The sequence below is a fragment of the Leptonychotes weddellii genome, chromosome 13, assembly GCF_054177405.1.
Source record: "Leptonychotes weddellii isolate Sample4059 chromosome 13, ASM5417740v2, whole genome shotgun sequence".
Classification (NCBI taxonomy): Eukaryota; Metazoa; Chordata; class Mammalia; order Carnivora; family Phocidae; genus Leptonychotes; species Leptonychotes weddellii.
In genome coordinates, this window is record NC_138381.1 from 52,159,600 (window position 1) to 52,179,316 (window position 19,717).

The 19,717-nt window shown below is 44.3% G+C and overlaps 1 protein-coding gene across 1 annotated transcript in view; it reads left to right on the forward strand.

Moving 5' to 3' along the window:
• PTPRM (protein tyrosine phosphatase receptor type M) overlaps positions 1 to 19,717 on the forward strand; it is a 712,816-nt gene that overhangs the window by 680,372 nt on the left and 12,727 nt on the right. The window contains exon 24 of the mRNA XM_081802550.1: positions 17,515 to 17,631. Within this exon, the coding sequence (XP_081658676.1) occupies positions 17,515 to 17,631 (117 nt within the window). The remainder of the gene's footprint in view (positions 1 to 17,514; positions 17,632 to 19,717) is intronic.

Consider the following 19,717-nt stretch of genomic DNA (forward strand, 5'->3'; position numbering starts at 1 on the left):
GGCAGCAACTACCTACTTACCATGTTTACTGCACATGGTGTGTCCTTCATGAATTAGGCATGAGCTAGGCAGATATGTGTTTGTTTACACAGGCTTGCTGCTGATTCATTAAGTCAGAGCTGGGAACCCGCTTTCCCCTGATTTTTGCCCCAAAGCGCTCTGCATTAGGCGGCTGTAATTGCCGGTGCTGGAGCCCCTGGGAAGCCCTCCCTGTTGGTAGCACCTGGTGCCGAAGACACAGACGCTGCACTTCCCTCCAGCAGGGTCCCCGGTACAGCTGCCAGGACCTGTCATTATCTAAGACTTCCTTGTCACCACCGTGCATCGCCTTTCAGCCCGTATGTTCTGGGAAGGGACCCTTGTCAGTTTCCCTGGCACCTGCCGACGGCTGCACACCTGGCATTTAAATTGCTCCGGAATGTGTTGTGATTGTTTTCACTCTTTAATGAACCCACCTGAGGGACATTGAGCTTTTTATCCAGTCGCCTGTTTCCCAGGCATTCCCATTTACACCGTTTGTGTGGAGATGCAGAAACTCTGTTGTGTTGTTATACTAATCCATCTGCCAAAAATCTTATAACGAAATCTGTGGGACTCCCAAAGGAGATTTTTGCACTGGTAATTTAAGCTAATGATTTCTAAATATATTTAGTCAGTTTTATGAAGACCTCTATTAGAATGTGACTGTTTATTAAAAATCCAAATGATTTCTCATAGTCATGTGGGAAAATTATTTTTGAGTTGCTCTGAAGAGTTCTGATAACAGGTGATAAAGTGTTTTGGAGCTAAGAGAAGTCAAGGCCAGAGATGTTAACCTCTATCAATGTAGAGGATGCATGGAACCACCAAAATGGATGCATTAAAGATTATTATCAACCCAGAGAGGTTGACTTGGGATTTCTTTCACATTAGTTACTAAAAGAGTAACAAAAGAAAGAAGCTTAAGATGAACACTAAATGTCAGAATTAACTCTCTAATTCACATGCAAGGAAGGTATATTAAGATTCCAAGTGCCCCTGTCAGGTACAACAAAGAACGTCTGCTTCTCTCCAAAAGCCACCAGATCCAGGATCAATGGAAGAAGCAAGAGAGAGGCAAGGTTGCCCCTTTATAAAATGTGGAAATAATGTTTGATAGTAGGAATAACCTAGGTAATGCCTAACAGTACAAAACACCAACAATATTTGTACAAAATCTCTCAAGTTATTCTAAGACATCAAACTCATACCTAAAAGGGAAGAGACAAATCTTTTTATGGCCATTACTACAGTTTTTCTGTCTTGAACTCTCATTATTGCCTTTCATAGGTCTTTTTTAATGAACTGGATATTTAAGAGTGATATTTTGTGACCTGGGTAATTATAGTATTAGCCTTTGATTTACTTATACTCGTTCAACAAACATTCCTCACCATTTCAATCTACCATCAACCATCTCAACGATCATATTAATGTAGCCAATTCAAGCCTTACCTCCCTCCATAACTTTAATGCAAAACTAGGGAAAAAGGAGCAACGTCGGTACTTTAGCCTGTGATGATTCCCACCCAGACACTGCCACACCTCATGGCACCTGCCGCCAGCGTACCACCCAGGAAGCAAGGCACTAACTGGTACTGAGCTCTCAGCAGCAGGAGAGGGACCCTCTGTTGACCCCGCCATGCCAGTCTGCTCCTCCAGGAAGGATGACTCCCTAGCTGCCCCACTGAGCTTTTGAGGTTTTCGCTGCCCAAAGGTTTTCTCAGTCCCCCTCTTTAAAATGTTAGAAAACTAACAAAAGAGCCCATTTTGTCTTATTCACAAATTAACCCAAAAGTAGGCTTTCTACTCTCTTTCTAGCACGACATCTCCAATGATACACCTACTGTATCCATGGCACTAAGAAATACAAAGATGTTTGTGATGCACTTGTCCTCAAGGAACATAAAAATGTAATAGGAAACCATTTAAGCAATGAGCTATAATACATGTGAGTCACAAGGATGACAGCACCAGTGCAGAGCTAATTCTGCCTGAGGAAACATAAGAGACATCACGGAGAACACAGCGAAGAGCTGGGTCTGTTGGGAGAAACAGGGCCGTAACCACTGTAGGAAAAACACAGAGAAAGGGAGCAAATGGCACAATGGGAAAGAGCAAGTGGTCTGATGCAGCTGTGAGGGCTGATGCGGAAGGGCAGCTAACTGAGGCTGGAAGGCTAGCTGTGGCCTCCCTAGGAGGAGGCAAAGGTAGGCACAGGGAGTGGTGGCGTGTTTGTTGTAATGGAAGGCATCAAGCTGGTGAATCATATGTTCTAATTAGTGTTGTTGAAAGACAGTTCTAGCAGCCACTGCAGAAAGGGTTAGAAAGGAGACAGAAGGCATGGAGACAAGTCAGGTTGGAGCAAGACTCTTGGTGAGAGATGACATGGACTTGAGTTGTGGCAGTGGCATTGGGAATTTATGGGAGACACACAATTTGGGTGTTACCTGGGGATGCTGATAAGGGAAAAGAACTGAAGTGTGAACAAGGTTTCTACCATTATGACTTGGATTGATGTGAAGAATATTAACCAAGAAGAGTAACCCTTCTCTCTACCCCTCCCGTCCAAAAAAAGAAAAGCCGGCTTTAGAAGGAATCAACATGATTCATTTTGGACATGCTGAGTTTGGGACACTGAATGAACAATATGGGGCTTTCCAGAAAGACATACAGACTAACTATGAAATGTGTGATTCTCCCTTCGTTTACTGAGCATCTACTATGTGCTAGCCTTTGGGCAAGACTGGGGATAGCAAGATGAAAAGATATGACATGACCTAAGGGATAGAAAAACAGGCAAACAAAAAAGTTAAAATGCAAAGTGATAACCACTATAACAGAAGCATGGCATTTATGGGAAAAAACAGAGAGAGAAAGAAGAGCAGAAGTGAAGACAGAGCACCAGAGAATATCTATATTTAGAGGCAGACAGGGAAAGAAAAGCTCAGAATGGAGACTGAATATGATGTACCAGAGAAATAAGGCAAGCACTAAGAGACCCCAGAATCCTGAGTAAGAGTTGATACAGTTTCAATGAGAAGGAGAAGGTAAGCAGTGTTGACAAAAGCTGCAGAGAGGCCAGGTACCTCAGGGGTAAGATAGGTAAACAACAAAATGTATTGAGCACCTATTCTGTGCCAAGCATTCTGCTAAATGACTGAACAAGCCTTATTTATTTTAGTTATCATGGTCACCTCTAAGATACATATGAAGATTTCTATTTTCAAAGTTAGCAAACTACAGCTCAGTGAGAAATAATTTAGCCAAGGGCATAGAGCTGGAATGTCTAGAATGTTTCGTTCCAAAGCCCATGTTCTCTCCACAATTCCACAGGGCACCCCCCACCCCGTCTTTGGTACACACCAGGTTTAGGTGGTGTGATAACCATGAATGCAGTGGCAATGGAACAGTGGCTCTGTGTGTGGTAAGGACAGTAGAGTAGCTTGTTCTTGGAGAAGTAAATCAAAGGAAAGAGATGGAGCAGCACCTAGAGGTAAGCAAAGCTCAGGATGTACTCACACTGTGGGGGGCGGGGGGGGGCATGCATGTGTGGGGCTGAGTGTGTGGGTGGTGGCGGTGATGGTAGGGTAGACATGAGCATAATTGGGAGTCTGAAAAGAAGATGCAATTGGAAGCAAAAATTGAAGGTACAAGTTTTGAAAGGGGCGAGGGGACAGGAAAGTCACATACAGGTGGGAGGGAATTCCTTCAGGAAACGAGCCAGGGGTATACACCCAACAGTGTGTATAGACACAAGAGGCTGGAGCTACAAAGATAAATTAAGCATGTCCACAGGAATGGGGAAGCAAACCTCTGTCTAAGACAGAGGTTTCAGAATGCTCTGGTAGTTCCTACCAGAGGCCCCTCATCAACCTGAGAGCTGAGGTTGGAGGGGTTTGTCAATAAATGCTTCCCAGAGGAAGTGCATGGGGCTGAGTGTGGAGGAGCAACTAGGATTTCATCAGCAAAGAAGAGAGAGAAGGGTGCTCTAGGAAGAGGGAACCACGGGCCCCTAAGGGAAATGGCAGAAATGTGTTCAAAATGAACATGGAGTAAATGAATGCTTTAACACAGAGAGCTGGATGTGCTCTGAAGGACTGAGTGAGAGTGACATGGAGAAAGGGACACAGAGGAGATGCTGCAGAAAGAGAGGATGTAATCTAAAGGCAGAAAACTAGCCACTGGATGTAACAAGGAAAAGGTCTTTGGTGACCTTCTGCCTGAGTAGTTTCAGAGGGATGACCCATCAGGGTCCTTTGATTATATGCAACAGAAATCAACTCAGGCTAATTTAAACCAAAGGGAAATCTACTGGAAGAATGTTAGGAGCTCAGCATGTTGGTGAGAAGAAGAAGGCCTGCAAACAGACAGGAAAGAAGGCACCAAGTCCAGAGGGCCAGTGAGCAGAGGGACGTCACAGCCAGGCTGGTCAAGGTGCTGGTGCGGAGAGGACACATGCCGACAACTTTCGGGCCATTTTCACTGTGCTTGGGGTTCCCATAATGGGGACAGAGCATCTGACTCCTCCAAGTTGGTTCATATGCTCATCCCTTGCTGTCCAGGGCCCCGAAATGACAAGCCACCCCACAAGGAAGAAGGAGTTCCCCAAAAGGAAGTCAAGAATACATTAGCGAGGTTGAGTGACCAAATAACACGTACTCACCATAGACAGGGAGGACTGGAGGCAGTCTGCAGGGTCAAGGCCAGAGTAGAAAATGAGGACATACAGACTGAGTTTACTTATCAGAAGCTTAGCTGAGGAGGGAAGAGAGAGAAACATGGCAGCCGACAGAGGGGCATTAACAATTAAAGGATATTTTAAAGGTGGAAGACCTTTGAAAATTTTATGTGTCGAGGAAAGAATCAGGAGAAAGAGAAATTGAACATTAACGAGTAGACAGCTGAGGGAGTTTTCTCCCCAAGGGGGCAGGAGGGACAGGATGCAGAGTGCTGGTCTTCAGTTCAGCCTTATGAGGGATGACATCTTGTTCTCTGAGCCAGGAAAACAGAGACAGATAAGGATGCATTTAAATAAATGGATCCAAAATATACACAACAATCTTGGAATTGCACCCTCTCCTGATAACATTCGTTTTCCTGGTGATGATCCAAGCAAGGCCATGGGCTGAAAGACTTGAGGAGACTGGGGAAATAGCTATTTGAGGGAGGCCCAAGAACACAGGGGAAGGAGGTTGGCCTGGGCTAGGAGGTGGCATGCTCCTGTCTTAGGAAGAGGTAAGAATAGGGAAGGGAATAAGCAAGACGCGGTTGGCGGCAAGAAGGGCCAGGCTGCATGGGAATCCTGGGACAGCCAGTAGCCAGAGTCATCACAGAACTGACAGAGGTGAACACGAGGGCATTGTGGGCATTTCTCAGGGACTAAACTAACCGGTTCTCACCGCCCAGCCTTAGTTTATGCATCCTGGAAATGAAGGGACATGGGTGCCCAATCAGCTCTAAAATTTCATGTTTATATGAAGAATATTTGTGTGTTTATTGCTTACGTTCTGGCTTCGAGATCTGTTTGAATAACAGATGCATCTGCAGCTGAGCTCTGTTTTAATGCCCATGGGCCTTAGGACCTCCCTGGCGTTCACTGTGTCTGCTCTGAACACCAGCAGCAGAAGGAAAGTATGGAGTCTGGATTTTCAAAAGGGAATGGTTCAGGGAAAAGACATGAGTGTCGCTTCCTCAAGAGAGAGCTGTCCACTCCTATTTCTTCTGCACTGTTACACATGAATTTTGTAGATCTAGAGCGGAATATTACAGTGTGTGATTAGCTACCAATGGGACCAATTCTGTTGGTGTTCTATCTATATTTAATTTATGCAGGCTGTAAAAGATGCTCAGTCTATAATTTATAAACTTTCTTTTCAAGATGATATAATCGGACTACAGTAAATTATTATTTTGAGAGAAGGTATTCTTTTTAAAAGTTCTCAAAATTGCCTATCACAATCCACTGGTTTATCAAGGGACACAATCAAGCAATTTTACATTTCTGATCAGTGGTACCACTTCTGTCCCTTGCGTGCAGCAGGAAAAGGGTTTGGGGGAGAATGTGACTGCTTTAGAGAACTCTTGCAAGCATTTAATAAAGATAATCTATGCACACCCCATCGTGTTCTGTGTAGCTGCAAGTGTGACTTTTGCATCTGGAAGACTATCTCCTGGTGCATAGAAATAGTTATCTAACTCCCCCCAAGTCCATTAGAGAATCAGCAAAATCAGTGATTTTGAAGAACATGAGTCTAAAGGAAAACAAATACTCTCAGAATGAAGCTAGGAGAAAACCACATAACTTTATTCTCCAATCTTACTGAAGGCTTATTATTATGTACTTTAAATTACAAAGTACTGCATTTTAAGGCTTAAAGTAATGAGGTTTCTTATATAAAATTTGATACCTATAATGCTCCCCCTGATTTCTGGAAAATTTATTCTGGTAGTGTTCCTGTAAATAAATATTTGTGTTTGTGAGAGAGAGTGTGTGCGTGTGTGTGTGTGTGTACACGTACCTGCACTTTTTAAAAGGCGAGCTATTCCCCTCCCTCACATTTGCTCACATGGGTAACTAGACTAGACTACTCTTTTGCAACTTTCACAGTCCCTGAACCTGATAAAAGGTTCTTCCCAGATATATTCATCACACACACACACACACACACACACACACTCCCTTGCTCACACATCCTTCCCTCAGTTTCAGAAATGCGCTCTGCCTTGGGAACAGCCAACTGCTATTCGTTCTAAGTGCAGACTGTTGTGTCTTTCTTCTGGATTCTGTGTGAATTTTCACCGTGAATTAATGAATTTCCCGTGGGGAAGACAGAATCAGTCTCCTATCTGCCTCACACACCTCCTGTTTCCCTGCTGTTGTCCGTGTCAGAAACCTTAACCCCTTGGAGTCTTTGTTCGTCTCTCCTGTGGCTCTTCTGGTGGAACTCCTTAATGTGCGGGTATCAGGTGACCTCTCCACCTGTTATAGGGGAGGGCCAGAAAGACAGAAGGGAGGATCCCTGCCTTTAAGACATTTACAATCCAATATTAGAGGCATGACACACAATTGTATACCAGAAGGAACAAAACACCCTTGGGTACCATTTTGCCCTTCCCTGCCAGACAACAGGCCCCTGTGAGCAAAGAGTAGCTTATGTCCTCTGTGAATCCCAAAAGTCTGGACACATAGAAAGTATTAGAAATTAGTCAATAAGTGTTTTTTGAAGAAGTGGAAGAGGGTATATATAAGCTAGTGCAAAATAACTTATTTGCTACAAGGGAAATCTCTGCAGCCTTGAGATCATCCCATATTGCATCCAATTACACTGCCAAGAAACTACAGCTGTATGCTGCCCTCGCAGGTATACATGTGACCAGGGCTGTGCTATAAAACTCTCAGGCAAGTGTCCTGAGAGCACTTTGGGGGGCGGGGCTGCGTGGGCAGCAGATGGACAAGGCACCTGAGACAGGGCATCCTAGCCATCTCAAGGCTGCAGTAGCCCTCCACCTTTGTTCTGCTCACATGAGCACTTGAAAATTGCTTTTCCCCCTACTTTGCACACTACTGTTACATCCTATTCTTCAATAATTTTTTTGAAACCCACAGTAAGTGATGTCCTATCTTGAATGCAAATTTTTTTTCCCTCCTCTACTTTTTAGATCTGCTAACTTCATCTTCTGAGGCCTTGTTCTGCCTTGCCCTAAAGGCTTGGGGTTATCTGGCTGAGTAAATATGAGTGAGTAAATGCTGGGTGCCTTCCAGAGAAGAGGGCCAAATAGTGCAGTGAGCGGTTTTATGACTGTAAACAGTTCTGTCTTTTTCAGTTTACCTCTCTTCACTCCAGACTGTCTCCTTTGAGATAGAAACAGAACCCGGATCCCTTACAATTCTTGATGGACAGAGAATTTGTATTCTAGAAAAGCATGATATATTCATCATCTCACCGAAGATAGAGTCTTTTCTGATGGTATAGGGTAGAGAAGCCAAATCAGGAGTGAGTTTGTGGGAGTTTCAATCCATTCAACTGGTTGAATCACATATTGCCCATACTCAGGATAACTTATATGATGCTCAGTCAGGTATTAGGTGGGTCATCTATCCATTCCCTAAATTCTTCAAAGTCTCTTGCTCTGTTTTGCGATTCCTGTGATAACCTAAGGAAGAGGACAGAGAACAGGCCAGGGAAGGCAGTGACTTGTGGTCATTCCTCTTTGGTGCTTCCTTAACCCCTAGAGCCATTGACCTTCCCAAAGAGATTCGCTGGAACAGGTGCATATTCTCACACTATCTCAGGAATTTAGCCCAGATCTGTGTTTCTGAAATTAAAGTTGATTTCATCCCAATCCTGGCATCGACCATAGAGTGTGAGCTGCTGTGATCAATAGAGCACGTGGCGTACCACACTTCTGAACCACAGAGGTGCTGGCACAGAGGTAAGGGGCACAATGACAACTACCGATAAGAGCTTTCTCTTACGCCAGCCAATGTGGTGGGTCTTTAGGCCCTCACCATGTCTCTGTGGTGTAAGCATTATGCTATCCACACCTCTCAGATAATAAACTGAAGATTTTAAACATTAAGAAACTGGCCCAAGGTTATGCAGCTAGCAACTGTCAGCTCACAATGAGAATTCCAGAACCACACTCTTGACCACTATGCTATATGGCTTCCCAAAAACCTCATTCTAGAGTCTTGTAATCAGGATAATTCTCAAACTTGAGATAATTTGAACAGTCATATGACCTACTCTCCTCATCTTCAAATAAGGAAACTGAGAACCAGAATGTTTCTGTGACTTTCACAAGGTCACATGGCTAGCTCACAATACAGCTAGAATTAGCCCCATGCTCTCCTGCATGTCAACCAGGCCTCTTTCCATTACACCATGCTGTATTATCACTAAATGTGATTTTCTAGAGAAGTTACCTTTTTTATCAGTGGTCCTTAAAAATAAATTTTATGCCTCTGCCTAGAAAAGTGTGTGTGTGTGTGTGTGTGTGTGTGTGTGTGTTGGGAGTCATGTTTTCAAGAACATTTCTGGTCTGTAAATAAGCCAGAGAGGTCGTATCCTGGCAGCCTAGGAGAGGCAGGAGGCCAAGTCCCTGAGCTCACCTCTAGGAACCCTGAGGTATATCCATTATGGTAATCACCCCATCTGGCTTCTGCAGGCAACAGGCCATTGTCTACTCCGCAGCTGGTAACAGAGATGCCTGACACGTGAACCTGGGCAGTCACCTGCCCCTAGATCCCCCAAGCCCAGCCGGCTCATGTATGCATCCCCACATCCAGCTTGCTCTCTGCCTTTAGTAGCCCATCCCAGCAGAGCAGCTGGCTGGGCTGCAGAGAGTCCTGAGGTGGTTCCAGGGATCGCATGTGCTCTCTCAAAGGAACTAGTACCCTTTCAAAATGTTAGTCCTGCAGAAATCCATTTCCTGCATCCTCTGCCTCTTCAACACCATTTCTACTGTTTTAAAACCTAGCACCAAAATTCAACCAGGACCCTGTCAGAAGCAGCTAGAGATCATGAAATAGGGACTGTTCCTACTGCTGTTCTCCCTCCCCCGCCACCCCGACAGGGACTCAGGACCATGCAGGCTTTCTAGAGATGACCCTGCCAACTTTCTCCATTTAGAATGCCTTCCCTGCCCCAGCCATCCATGGAAACTGCACTTCATCTTTCTGATCTCATCTGTAACGTGGGCTTCCTTGTGCAGCTTTGAATCTCTTCCTTTAGAAGTAATATTCCTTCCTATGATTTCCAATAGCCGTTTTCATTTTGTTAATTTTAGCAAACATTTACTTGTGCCAAGCATGTTCTATCTAAGAGCTTTAGGAACAAGAATCTAGTTAATCTTCACAAAACGTTATTATTATCCTCATTGTGCAGATGGGCAAATGGAACCACAGAGAGCATAGGTAACACGCCCAAGGTCACACAGCTGAGAAATGAGTCCAAGCTTTGAACCCAAACAGTGTGGCTCTGGGTAATGTGCTCATGACTACGAACCTTGCCTCTCATTCTGCTCTCAGTTAGATTTGTTATTTACATGCCTGTTTCTTCACAAGCATTAGGACCATAGCTCATCCCTCTCTGTACTCCAGCAATGGCTGACTGGGTTGTGCTCATGATGGGCTTCCAGGGCTGTCTGCATAACTGGCAGGTGGCCTCGATACCACTGCCCTGACCCAGACACAGGCTTGGCCACACTGAAGGCACAATGTGGACCCCTTCAGTTTCCTAGTCTGCCTCTTAGAGTCTCCCAGCTTTGGATTATGTGTTTATAAAATAGAGATAATACTGTGACCCCACAAAATTAGTGTGAGGTGGCATGCAATCCCAGATCATTCTAGAACTTAGAACGATTGTAACCTCCGTATGGTCTAGTCAGAACAGTCTCATGACTTGCACAAAGTCAACAGATTTAAAACTATAAACCTGAAAACTCCTGTGTAAATCTAAATTGTTACCCCAGTGAGAGAAAATATGGATCCTTTTTCTCGGAGAGCTATCAGATTTCACTCTAAGAAATGTCCCCTCAGGAGATATATAAATATAAATATAGATGTAGACATAGATATAGATACATATATAATGTTATCATTGCTTAAAAGATTTCTGAAACTCATCTTTCAGAATGATCTTTAGAGTACGTGACACACACTTCCTATTGTTCTCAGTGATGGAGAATCTCCCTCCTGTGGAAGGAGGACTTACCTTTGGGGAATGGCTAAAAGTCAAAGCCAAATCTACTGAATAAGGTGGGAACAAGCCATCTGGATAGATGTGTTCCTTGGAAGAGCTGATGCTTTCTGATCTAGTTGGGTAGGACTCTTTCCATCCCCATGAACTAGAGAGAAAAGTAACAGGACAGATTTCCCCAGATGGTCTGTAAGATGACCCTTATAATTGCACAAGGGCCATATTAGTCCATCCATTTCTTTGCGGTTGATGAAAAAAAATGTTATGGATATGGGTGTCACACTTGTGCATTATTACAAGTATTGTATGTAATATTAATTAATGGGTGCAGTTGGAAAACCAGCTAGAAACCCAGGAGCTTTGGGGGGGAAGGGGGGTGGGTGTTCAACAGAAGCTTGAAGATGTGAAAGGGGGATTTACTCCGGCTATGAAATGCTTTTCGCAAATTCAGACTATCCAGACCTCAAGAAGTTCGGGATATAGTGCCAGTTTCAAAATGGTCTTCAAGGATGTTGTGCAAGGGAGGCCCTAGGGCCAAAGGAAGCAGGTCTGGAACTAAGAACTAGGAAACCTCTTATAAGCCAGGTACTTTATGTCAGCTAATCTTCCCAACCTCCCTATGAAATCAGTGCTATCATCCCATATTATTTAGGAGTAAACTGAGGCTCAGGGAGTGTAAGTCGCTGGCTGCAACACCACAAGCTAGCAAGAAAAAAAGCAGATGCTTGTCCATATGACTTTATCACACTGAGACCTAAGTAATCTGTATTTTCAGGATACTTAAATGAATGAATGTTTTTATTGCTGTGAGAGCACTGTAAAAAAAATTTTTTTTTGGTTATAATAAATCTGTTCCCTTGGAAACTTGGCCGGCAACTTCTCTTGGCTGGGGGATCTTTTTGGTAACTGTGCTTCTAGCAGTGTTCTAGCTCTTGCTATCCCAGATCTCTATCAAAGCTGTACTCAGTTGGCCCCGCACATAGCTATTAATAGAACTGTGGTCACTCTTTCTTTGGATGGCTCTTGTTTAAAAAAAAAAAAAGGAAGTCTGTTGAAAACTTCTTGACAAATCAAAACTCTTAACAGTGACTTTTTCTTTTTCCTCCTTTCTACCTCTTTACAGTTGTGTTTATTAGATCACACTATGGTGCCCCCAGTTTAAGAGCTAACATTCAATTCCTTAAGCCTTCTTAATTATGAGTTTCTTAGCAAAATGAGTCCTAGGACCCATGCACAGTACACATAAATAGACCTTCACGGTCTGCCCCAGGCTCCTTCCTGCTAGCTGCTAAAGTTGGTAATAACAGAAGACACCAGGAGAAACGCAGCAATATGTGATCCTGGATAAAAATGAGCAATGGTTTCAGAGTGTGCTTCTGTTCTTCCCGCTCGCCCTCAGCACCCGTTACACCCTCTCTCGCTCCTAAAAAGGCAAGGTAGCTAAAATCATTGCAAAGCTTCCCACCTGGTATCGGTTCTCGAAGCCAGACCCAGCAAGACTGAAGAAAGTATAATCTGCCTTGAGTTCCCTTCCCGCAGAGAACCTTGGACTGGGGATCAGCGCTTGGGTCTGCAGCCTCTCCCTTGCCCCCTTGAAAATGAGTGTTTGGAAACTGGCTGTCTCTGGGATTCCTCCCAGCTCTATTAGAGAGGAATCTCCTCCCTGCAAATCATAGACACCATTTCCTAAATTCTGTTGAGAGTTCATCAGACCCCCCTAGTGGAAGAATGGACTGCTCCCAAGTCCTCCCGGTCCCCAGAAGATGGTTTGCAGGAAAGAAGAGTAAAGGGGGCACTGGAGTTTCTATTTGCTTTTCCCTTCAGAAACCATACACGCATGTCAAAGCTTTTCCTTCTTCCTTCTCCGGAGAACCCCCGCTTCACCTCTCCAGGCCCTTCGTGGACTTCTTGCCCTGGAACTCCTGTGGTCACCTGTAGTCCAGATCACAAAATATAGTAAGAAGAAGAAAAGAGGAATGTCCATATTTTTTTGAATGAAACGTCACTGGAGCAGATGTTTTCGTTGCGTGATACCACTTAACTGCGGTGGTTCCCAAACTTCTCTGCACTTCCGGAGTCACAGGGGAGCCACAAAGAGCTACTTGCCCCAGAAGTCATGATCTGATGGGCACAGAGCTTGGCCTGGGCTTTGGAATTTAATAACCACCCTCTTGAGGGACTCCAATGTGCAGACAAATTTGGCAGTCCCTCACCTCACCTTAGAACCTCTGACATAGGGACTAAAATCAGCCCCTCCCTCCAGACGAAGAGCCAGAGGTTGAGCAAACTTGAGAGCCTTCCCCAGGCTCAGTCCACCTTCAGGAGAGGGCTGGACTCTGCAGTCAGCTTTTGTTGTCTGAATCCTTGCAACTCAGTGTGTGGTCCGCACACAGGCCAGCAGCATCACCTGGGAGCCTGTCTGAAATGCAAATTCCGGGACCCCACAGTGAATCAGAAACTGGGGTGCAGCCCTGCTTGTTTTAACAAGCCCTCCAGGGGATTCGAATGCCTGCTGAAGTTTGAGAACCTGCTCAAGAGATGTCATGATGCCCTGATGGTAATGGTAATGTGCTGCCAGACTCAGGTGCATAAAGCCCCAGGGGTCTTCTGCCTTCGTTGTACTTGGGATCAGCTGGCTGGTTAAAAATGACCAACCTCGAATAATTTTTTTTTTTTTTTTAGGCAGCCATAAATCCTGGAATTACTGTTTTCTGTACTGTTTCGTGTTTGTGAATTTTAAAGCCAACAAAGACACCCCCACATACCCACTTGGAGGCAGGGGTTTCCTCATGCACCCCCGCAGCTCTCCCCGGTGATGCTCTGGCAGAGGCACCCAGGGGCTGCAGCCTGATCCATAGCCCAGTGCCGCCGCCGCCAGGGCACCCAGGTAATTAGACGGGCCTGATCAGAGCCTCGCTTTCTGGGATGGAAACTGTTGCCTTAGGTAATTGGGATGCATGGGAGGCACAGCCTGTTCTAAAGCTGTGCGGGTAGTGCCAGGCTGCAAAAGGCAGCCAAGCCTGGCCGACGATCAGAGGAAAGAAGCATCTGGTTCTGCAGTTCCCAGGCTCCAACAGGTGCCCCCAAACCACTGGTCTTAACATCTCTGTATGCAGACCCTAGAGGCCGGGAGGTGATTCAGGCCCCAGATTCCCCAGGCACGGAAAGTCTGCCTCTAGAAAAGCATATGCTCGTCTTACTTTTTTTTTTTTTTTAGCAAAATAACAACTTGACACCAGCCCAAGCAGTTAAAAAAAAACAGTAAAAGGAACCCAATTTAGAAAGGTTTTTAGTAGGCTAAAAACAGATGTGGCAAGCCATTTCAGGATATTCCAGGAGATGAGATGGAGAGGGCGGGCTTCGAAATGGCTCATCTGCCCCTTCTGGTCCCGCCCAGGCAGGTGCTCCTGCATGGGAGAAGGCTCTACCCATAAACAGGTTCTGGAAGGAAGCAGCCCCAAGACTTCCTTTCTGCTAATCACTGCTCTGCTCCTGTGATGCTCTGGTCCGGTGCGGAGTTAGCCCCACGTGGAGCACTCCGAGCAGCCAGCGCCCCTCGTTCTCGTGCTTCTCTTGGAGGGCAGTGGCACTTGTCCTGCAGGGGCTCGGCTGTAGTTAGAGGCCCTCGGTGGCCCCCAGGACCCCACCACCGTTTCCTGCCGCCAACGCCTGGGGGCCCCCAGCTGCATCTGGCGGCAGGGGCGCGGGGCGCACAGGGGACCTGGGGGGACCAGCAGAGCCAGCCGTGGAGGGCCCATCAGGGTCACAGTAGCCTATGGAACCCTAGCTCTCCCAAGGGAATTGGAAGAACGATCCAAGAGAGAAACGCTAACCCTTCAGTACATTGCAGGGACTTCTGGTGTCCCTGACTCCAAGGCACTGAAGCCCCTCACACCTATATTTGTTGAAAATCTGGGATGGGGAGGGTAAGGAGTCTAAAATGGAAAGTGACCGTGGGATACGTCCTACATTGATTGCATTCTAATAAGGTATCTTTATTAGATATGATGCACCCAGTATTGAACAGGATGCAGGTACGGGTGTGTGTTTTGTTCTCTTGTAATTTTCCGAGAAATACATAGGTTTTTGAATTGTATATTCTTTCCATTGAAAACTGTTTAATTTTAGAAATGCACATACATACTCCCTTTGTACCTATCCACCAGCTTCTGCTTGCATAACTGGAATCGCTATAAGGTAAAAAGGCAAGTTCCCAATATAGAAGGGACTCCTGTATGTACCATGTAAGCATCTTTGTTAATTAGCATTGTGAAAGTAATTAGGCATTCTATAAGTGAAATTAGGGTTGCTATCAAGTTAGACATCATCACAAATATGCATGATCTGCTTAGATTCACATTACGTCTAGGAAAGGAACAGGAGAAATTATCCTTCATATTATGGAGTATTTTAAATGCAGCAAAGGCATCCATAATGTAAATCTTTGAAATATTATATATAAGCCATAATACTTATAAATATTTATACTTTCTAAAGTCACAGATAATGTTCCCATGAGGAAAAAAAAAAAAGACTCCCAAAGAAAACTAAAAATTTAATGAGGACAGGGACTATCTTTGTCTTATGCTCCACTGTATCCCCAGCCCCTAACATGTCTGGCTTACATCTTGCCAAGTAAAGCTAGTAAGGCTTACATAGAACTGCACTGAATCGGCTGCCAAAAAGTTTCTTGAGAAAGCAGCTAAGATAATGATCAGCCATGTACCACACTGGAAACATTAGTGTACCAAGGTGTTTGGCATTCTGGAAAGGGTCATCTCAGCCTATACTTCTTTTTGCAAATGCTCGCAATCTGAGATTGTCCTTCCTACGCCGCTCCTATGATTTTCTCCATGAGATCAATCCTATATGAATCTATTGCATGTTTAGTGTGTACAGGACACACTGGCGGATGTTATAAGATTTGCAGAAATAAGTAATACAGCACCCTTCGTGTGCGGACAGACAGGATCAGGCAGTGTAAGAAGGGGTCCTACTCACAGAACAGGCATGTGTTATCAGAGGATCAAGAAGAGAGAGAGAGTGCTCTCGTTTATGGAGCAAAGACTTTGAAGGGGCGTGTTATTTGAGATGTACTTTGAAGAATGGATAAAATCTTCAGCTGGGGGGCGCCTGGGTGGCTCAGTCGGTTAAGCGACTGCCTTCGGCTCAGGTCATGATCCTGGAGTCCCGGGATCGAGTCCCGCTTCGGGCTCCCTGCTTGGCAGGGAGTCTGCTTCTCCCTCTGACCCTCCTCCCTCTCATGCTCTCTCTATCTCATTCTCTCTGTCTCAAATAAATAAATAAAATCTTTAAAAAAAAAAAATCTTCAGCTGGGAAGGTACAAGTGGAAGGAGAACAGTCCAAGCAGAAGGAATGGCATGAGTAGGAGTTTGGATCTGGGCGAACTACTTGTCTTTGAATATAAAATGTATGTGGATAAGAAGGACAGTAGTAAAAGAGCAAAAAATGTTCGTTGTGGCCAAATAAATACATGCTGAGCCAAATTTAATTTCTATTTAATTTTCACAGATAATAGTTGGAAATAGAAGCTTCTTAAAGCAGGGCAAGTGAATGCTACTGGGATTACACTTTGGAAGGGTTCTTCTGGATTGGTATGGGGACAGTGCCCACCCAGGAAGTACCAGAGCCTGAACTAAGATTGTGACAAAGGGAATAAAAAGTTGGAAAACATATTTGAGATATCATTCAAAAATAATCTTAGACTTGGCAATTGGTTTCGGAGAGAAGGAATCGGCAGACTATGTGCCTGGATAGCTGCAGAAATCATGGTGTCATTGACATAGGGAGTCAGACAAGGGCAGTTGATGGGGGACCAAGGATTCTCTTTTAGAGGTATTGTCTTTGTGGTGCTGGAAGGATCTCCACAGGAAATGCCCACAGAACGAGGCAGAAATTGAATTCAGTACTTGGAGAAACGGGGCCAGAGGTACAGAAGTCATCCACAGAGGAGTGGCAACGGGAGTGGATAGAGCTGTCAGAAATTCAGCACAGAAGAAAAGAGACTAAGGAGAGAGCCCTGGGGACGGCCACGTTGGCCCGGCCAGGCCTCCTCCTGTTCTTCCCTCTTTCCAGGCTTTCACTGAAGTCTGGAAGAGCTACAGGACAAAAAAAGCAATTTGCCAGAAGGGGCTAAGTCTAACAAATTTCTTCCACCTCAAAAATCTTTAGATTAGAGGCTTCTGGTAATATGGAAAGACTGCTCATATTTTACCAAGTTTTGTATATAGAATTTACTTAGATTAAAATGAATGTGTAATTTTCACTTGGGAAAACCAAATAGTGACTTCCTTCTTCAGAAAAGAATCTCTAATCTTGACTGTCGTCTTGGATTTCTTGCTCACGCCTCCTCAAAATGTTTAGGCAACTTCTGACCTGAAGGAATTTTAAATTCAGAGGAGCTAAATGTTGTAAACTACCTTTTATCATTTATTTTTCCAGGCTCTTCCCTGAATAGAGATGAACAGGAAATGAATGGTCACAGTTAACTGGGATATTTGCAGTAGAAAGACAACTTGTTAACTTCAGACGATTTTCCTAGGCTCTACTACTCTTAGAACTCAAATTTTGTTTTCTTCTGGGGTGAGAAAAGAAACACAACTGATCTAAAAATTAACCTCGTTCTTAAGTGTGCAGCTTAACTTCTGTTTTTATGTGCAATTTTTATCCTATAAATCACACTGTGACCCATCATTTGGGGAGCTCCAAAAGAGAAAACAAAACAAAACTGAAAAACACCCTAAATCCTTCATGCCCTTTGTGTTTTCTACAGGTCAAATGCTGCAAGTACTGGCCAGATGACACAGAGATATATAAAGACATTAAGGTCACCCTAATAGAAACAGAACTACTGGCAGAATATGTGATAAGAACATTCGCTGTCGAAAAGGTAAGTTTCACACTACTTTGAAAAGCTATGGTCAGGTGTTAGTAGGACTAGCCTCATTAACTTCCCTGGGATAATTTCTGTGTGGTCACACCTGAATGCAGGTAGGCTCTATCTAATGATGCCTCAACATTGCATCTTGCCTCCCAATTCTATTAATAGCTCAGTTCCATCTTTGAAGCGAGTCATTCCCATTTCATAGGAATCTGTATGTGGCTACAAAATCAAAAGATAAGGCCGATCTGTCTCTTTCCCTTTTCTGTTTAACCTGGTTGACATTGTTCAGCCCATCTCTCTTTCTTCACAGTTTGATAAATGTCCTTCATGTCGTATGTCCACATGGGTTTCCCAGTGCTGAGTTAGTATCAGTGCTGAGACCCAGGTCCTAACCCCTCCTGGAATCCCCCTTCTCCCTTGAGGCTTTTCAGGCCTATAGTTCCCTGTGGCCTGATGGATTTTGCAGGGGAAGCGACCTACCTGGAAACATAAGTAGACACGGGACACTCTTGCATGAACTGGTCCCTTCATTCATCCTCACTCTCATACTGGTTTTAGCCTTTGTACTTGCTGGTGTTGGATCGTGAATGCTGTGCTATATGGCTCTATGCTGTCTCATCCCATGTGCATGGATAGGGCCTCTTCTCTGGGAAGCTCTGTAGGGCATAACAGGGAATTTCCTTATTCCCCCTCTTTCTGCTGACATAGGGAGGGGCCGGAGGTGAAGCATACTGCAGTCCATCCAGAGAAGTGGCACAGGTAGGCTGTGGGGAGAAACACTCTGCCTTCCAATCCTCATCTTGCCTTTCACGAAGGGGACACACAGTTTTTGTCTCAGAGGTCCACAGACTTTTCCGTCAAGAGCTGATTCCACATAGCTGCGCCCTGCACCAGATGTAACAGTTCTGTCGCAGACTGGTGTGGTGAAAGCTTGTCCTCATTCAGTAACAGCAAGTCACCTTGGAGGACCTGAGTTATAAGCGCACTGCCGGGCGGTTGGCTCTTGGCCTTCCTCTCTAATTTTCCTCACATCTAAATGCACTTTTTGGATTAACAAGACCAGTTTTGGAAAATCAAGGAGATGGCGGCCTCTGCTTTTTGGCTAATTGACGCTGATGTTTCGAACGACCTATCCCGGTTTTCAAATCCGTATTTGTCATAGAATCACAAGGCTGAAAAGACTTCAGTTTATTTTAATCTGTTTCTCATACTGTTTAGCATTTTTTTCCTCAGCCTGTCTTTTCTAATAAGTAGGCAAGAGGCTTGGAGACTTCAAAGAATGTGGAGTTCTGGTTGACTCAGTTCTTCAAGTTCTGAACCTCACACTTTGATGTCCTTTTTTTTTTTTTTTTCTTCTTAGGCAGGATTGGAAAAAAATGTAAAAATGTGGAGAATTTTTGTATGGCTCTTGGCAAGAGCACTCATGAATAACTGCATTAAAACAGATAGTGATAAAAGACCCTCAATATTTTTTTCTTTAAAAAAAAAATCATCCAAAGCCATCACTTAAACATGGAGTTCTTTGAACAATAGTCAGCTCTCTAATAAGCTGAAAATACATCTCTGTTGCTAAAGGAAGGGTTGGTTTGTTTCTTTGCTCTTTTTTTAACCTCTTATTGTACTCTCCTACATTCCCAGCTGCACAGAAATGTTTCTGAAATACTCAAGTTATTTTAGTCCTCAGACAACCAGCAAAGAGTGGTGGAATAAAGGGAAGGATGAGGAGCTTATTAAGGATTTTGGAGAAATCAAAATGACACGTTAGTGATTTTCTAACTGGGCAACTGAAATCTTTAAGGAAAACAAATCATTAGTATTTCTGTGGATCACTTCTTCTCATTAGAAGAGAAAAGAAAAAAAAAAAAAAAAACAGTCAAGTATATACTTTGAGAGGCCTGCAATTCTGATTCTATTTTGAGAGTATGTTGCATCAAGGGACCCAAGGTGAAAAATAGATTTGGGCTCTACTCTGCAAAACAAGCAGACACCATTGCAATTTGAAACTGATGAGTTCTTGTTTTGCATGGGATTGTCATCTTTCCTTTCTCCTACAAACGATTTTAAATAACAAAGTTGCCATCGTGTGTGTGTG